Source organism: Carassius carassius, chromosome 45, assembly GCF_963082965.1.
Source record: "Carassius carassius chromosome 45, fCarCar2.1, whole genome shotgun sequence".
NCBI classification, from domain to species: domain Eukaryota; kingdom Metazoa; phylum Chordata; class Actinopteri; order Cypriniformes; family Cyprinidae; genus Carassius; species Carassius carassius.
In genome coordinates, this window is record NC_081799.1 from 26,701,878 (window position 1) to 26,706,499 (window position 4,622).

General features: G+C 43.7%; 1 protein-coding gene across 1 annotated transcript; it reads right to left on the reverse strand.

Annotated features, from left to right (window-relative positions):
* Window positions 1–722: 722 nt before the first annotated feature.
* On the reverse strand, window positions 723–4,183 carry LOC132126941 (protein C-ets-2-like). The gene is made up of 9 exons (XM_059538571.1): window positions 4,133–4,183; window positions 3,719–3,836; window positions 3,522–3,641; window positions 3,254–3,451; window positions 3,117–3,173; window positions 2,658–2,825; window positions 2,314–2,595; window positions 1,168–1,286; window positions 723–1,086 (listed from the first exon to the last, which is right to left on the reverse strand). The coding sequence occupies exons 1-9, from the start codon at window positions 4,175–4,177 to the stop codon at window positions 871–873; spliced, it is 1,323 nt and encodes a 440-aa protein (XP_059394554.1). The 5' UTR covers window positions 4,178–4,183; the 3' UTR covers window positions 723–870.
* Window positions 4,184–4,622: the final 439 nt, after the last annotated feature.

Below are 4,622 nucleotides of genomic sequence, written 5' to 3' on the forward strand. Positions count from 1 at the left end.
CTTCATATTCATCTTCAAAATAGACCCGCTCTGAAGAGCAACTGTGTATAGAGAATCCACACAAAATCACACTTATATACAAACATAAGGACACAGTGAGGAATAACCACATGGTTTCTGTAGAAGTTATGATAATAATAATAGTTCTGTGTCTGTAAAGTACTGCAGATGCAGACTGAAGGAGTCTGGTATACAGTTGTTCTGATGAGAAACGTTCCCCCGTGAGATAAGAAACACACATCTCTCAGCATCTAGATTTTAATTATTATTAAATCAACACTTGTATGTAGATAGGTTTCATAAAAACAGCAAAAAGCTGAGAAAACTCTACATCATATTCAGTAATATAATCGAAGTAAAGCTGCAGTAGATGTCTTCCATCAGAACTCCTTTAACCCTTTCTGGATCCACACTTCACTCGCTAGCATCAGACTGTTCTCATTTATACACTGTTAGTGTTGAGGATCGCATTATTGTTCATACGAGATGCTCGTTTCTGCGTCTTCCTGGTCTGTGTTTTTGATCAGTGACTCATTCAGGAGATGTGCAACAGCGCCCCCTAGTGTATAACAGTGAGAACACGGACACTTCTGTGTTTGGCAGGGAAAGAGTTAAAGCAATGTTCAGGGTGATGGTTATTAAAGCTCAGTCTCTCCAGATGTGCTTCAAACCTGAAACTGCGGTTCTGAAGAAATGGCTGGATCAGAAACCCTCGGCTGTGATGACCACAGAGAAGGCGATCCTCGCCGTGTGCTGGGAAACACACGCTCTTCCGTCATCCCAGGAATCGTCTGGTTCAGTGATCACGTGTTGAACGTTCGGCTGACCCCCGCTGAGGTCTGGACGTGACGCAGGGTTCCCGCCGCCGCTTCAGTCCTCGGTGTCCGGCTGAACTCCCAGAATGCCGTGCAGCTCCTCCACCGTGTATCCCAGCAGGTTCTGCAGGTCGCAGACGAAGCGGTACACGTAGCGCTTCCCTGACGTCTTGTGGATGATGTTCTTGTCGTAGTAGTAGCGCAGACCTCGGCTCAGCTTCTCGTAGTTCATCTTGGGCTTGTTCTTCCTCTTCCCCCAGCGGCGAGCCACCTGATGACACAACAACATCCTGGTCACAGAGAGCTCATGAGCGTTCAACAGTAGATGTTAAAGCAGACTCCTCGTCCTCACCTCGTCGGGGTCGGTGAGCTTGAACTCCCAGCCGTCTCCGGTCCAGCTGATGATGCTCTGACAGCTGGTGTCCGTCAGCAGCTCCAGCAGGAACTGCCACAGCTGGATGGGGCCACTTCCTGTTCGGCACCAAAGACACAGAGTTCAGTCATACTTTAGTTATAGATCAATATAGATATTTAGTTATATAGGCGTTTAGAGTTCAGAAGTTCACTGAGGTTAGATATATGAAGGTTTTGAATGAACAACAATTTATAGATTTTTACACTTACAGAGCCATGAAAAGTTAGGAAATTTCTCTATTTTACCACTTACATTTTGTAATAATTATTAATGTCAATTTATTTTAAAACAATAAAATGTGCATTGATACGATTAATGAATATGCATAATTTAAGCCATGTAGAATAATAAATATGGATAGGTCTTATTCCGATGCATGTTTTAAATAGGGGTAAGAATAATAAATGTTTTTTTTTATTATTAATAAATATGAATATTTCTATAAAAGTATACTTTAAACAGGAGTTAAAATAATATATCTGGATATTATTATTTTTATTAATAAGTTTCAAAAATTATTCATAGCAATGCATATTTTAAATAGAGATTAAAATATAGATTAATCAATAAATATTTTTTAATTGATATAAATATTTATTAATATGCATACTTAAAATAGGGCTTAAAATAATACATCTAAATTTGTATGATTCATAAATCTATTTATTATTAATGTATATTTTAAACAGAGATCTGACTTAAGAATTCAATTTTTTGTGATTAATAAATATGAATATATATTATTACCAATGCACATTTTAAATAGGGTCAGAAGAATAAATCTGACTTTTTTAAAAATCAACAAATTTGAATATTTCAGATTATGCATTTGAAATGGGGTTAGAATGGAATCTAATGTAATCTAGAATCTGAATATTAATTTGTTTTTATAGCAATGCATATTCAAAGTCGATGCATAATTTCACTTATTTCTATAATGCAACAACAACAAAACAGCTCAAATACATTGGAACAGTTTTCGCTGGACTCCTAATGTTGTGATAAACTGGTGTTTGTGTTGTAGGGTTCGAGGAGCTGTTGGTGTCCACAGAAGCCGGTGTTAGCGGTGTGAAGGAGACGCACCGGTGAATCCAGCGAGCACGGCGGCGGGGATCACGGCTCTGCCCTGCTCCAGCGGCTCCTTCCTCTCCTGGACGTAGTCTTTGAAGGACAGGCCGTGTTTGCTGAGGCCCAGCGGAGCAGAGACCAGCTCCTCCTCGAAGCTGTCGTAGGACGGGACGCGCTGGGCATCAGCGAGCGATGAGTGACTGCCCCAGGAGCGCAGGACACTCTCAGAGCCATCCACACTCTCCACACTCTCCACCGACGTCTGCTCGCAGGACGAGACTGTGGAGAAACAGAGCACTGCGTCACACACCAGATCAAACACTCTACAGACAGAGACACCAGCGAGATCTGACCTGGACACGCTTTCATGTAGCTGACGCTGACCGTGCTGAGCTGAGGTCTGGAGTACAGAGAGAGCTCCTGACCACACGACAGCAGACCGGAGTCCTCCGACGTCTGGAAGAGATCCCGCAGGAGACTGCCACGAGACTCAGGGACCTTCAGAGAACACTCCTCCAGACCCACACCTGCACAGCAAACAATTACACAGTGTTTAAATATCCAATGAGGGAGGGTCTCATTAAATATGTGCTCATTTGCATATATTTCGGATGAATCCAGACTCTTTTTTTATTACTCTGTAAATCAGAAAATACTGTCAACAGACAGAAAACATAGATGTTTTTAGGAGTGAAATTCGCTTTAATTCAGCTTCAGCCTCTATTCTCACCTAAAGCTTCGATTCTGTCCAGAATAGATCTAATAATGCACTTGTGAACCAGGATGAGAGAACGTAAACATAACGGGTGTAGACTCACCGCTCGACCAGCTGCCATCGCGACTCAAGACTCTGGCCTCTTCCTGTTCCTGACACGCTGCAGGAAGTAAAGCACAGCCAATCAGACGTGAGCTCATACCTCGCCAGGCAAACTCTGACACCGCTGTCCTCCGTTACCTCTCATCATCTGCTCCAGATGCTCCCACAGGATATCACCCACGAAATCCGGAGCCAGATCCAGGAATCCGTCCTTGCCCAGGTCACAAAGCTCCTGTCCGCTCAGGTCAAACTTGAAGTTGATGTTGGTCAGACTGAACTCTCCGGACGCCCAGTACAGCCACTGCAGGACGTGCTGCTTGGTCCACTTACACGGGTCTGAGGACAGAGAGAGCGTCAGGAACACATCCGTCCTCTAAACACACAGCAGAGAGCAGACGACACTCACTGTTGGAGATCCCACAGACACGCTGGACCTTGGAGAAGCCGTTAAAGCTGTCCTTCAGCGCCTGACTGACCAGGGCTTTACTGCAGGGGGTCAGCAGAGGAACGGAGCACACCCCGACATCTGCAGAACACGTGAGATCGATGTCAGCTTACATACACACACAGCTGTGTGTGTGGGGTTCTGCTGGTGTTATTTACCCTGAGAGAGACAGTCCAGACCGGACGGGACCTCCTGAGCCGCCTGCTCCTCCTCGACCGGATAACACCCCGAGAACAGAGACATGGGGTCCTCGAACAGCTCAAACGCTGCCTGACGCTGAGACACATAAAACACAACAGATAACCCTCCATGATAACACCCATAAACTCCAGACAGTGAGAGAAGAGACTGCTGATTGAGCACAGGCAGGAAACCCCAGAGGACACGCCTCCCGCATGACGTCATCGCTCAAGCGCTCATCTGTACCACCATATATGGTCTTCCTGTTCCGTGCCCGCGAACACCAGCTGGCCTCCAGCGCGGAGCTCAACCAATCAGATCACAGCACAGACCCGCCCTGATCGAATCTCTCTCTCTCTCTCACACACACACACACACACACACACACACACCTTTAGAGTGTTTCTGAATCCAGGTAAAAGAGGCTCCATGTCCATTGTGATCTAAAAGAGTAAAAAAATAAATATTATAATAAAATCAAACAAATACTTTCTTGTTGTTGTTATTAATATTATTATTATTCCAGAAATCTGCAGTTACATCCAAGCAACACAGCGTGTTAATTAATTTTAAATGACCACATTCATTTAGATAAACATATCGATGTTTGTCTGATCAGAAGTGAATCTTTGACAATCAGTTCATATAGAGTCAAACGTGAATCTGATTCCTGATTCAACGAGTCACTGATGATCGAGTCACTAGAGAATGTGATTCATAAACATTATATAACACACTACTCTACACGATCCAAATCAGATTATTCACAGCTGATCAATACACACAACATACAATCGAATAAATATAACAAATATAAAATAAAAGAGAGCGAAGTGACTCGAGCAGCTCTGTGAGTCGTGTTTCTGACTGAGACTGAAAACA

What these genes read in the sequence shown, in the direction of transcription:
- LOC132126941 (XM_059538571.1), bottom strand. Translation starts at nt 4,177, where the DNA reads ATGGACATGGAGCCTCTTTTACCTGGATTCAGAAACACTCTAAAG. An exon ending in TCTGGACTGTCTCTCTCAGG is followed by an intron (nt 3,642 to 3,718) that starts GTAAATAACACC and finishes CGTGTTCTGCAG; the next exon opens with ATGTCGGGGTGTGCTCCGTT. An exon ending in TCTGGAGCAGATGATGAGAG is followed by an intron (nt 3,174 to 3,253) that starts GTAACGGAGGAC and finishes TACTTCCTGCAG; the next exon opens with CGTGTCAGGAACAGGAAGAG.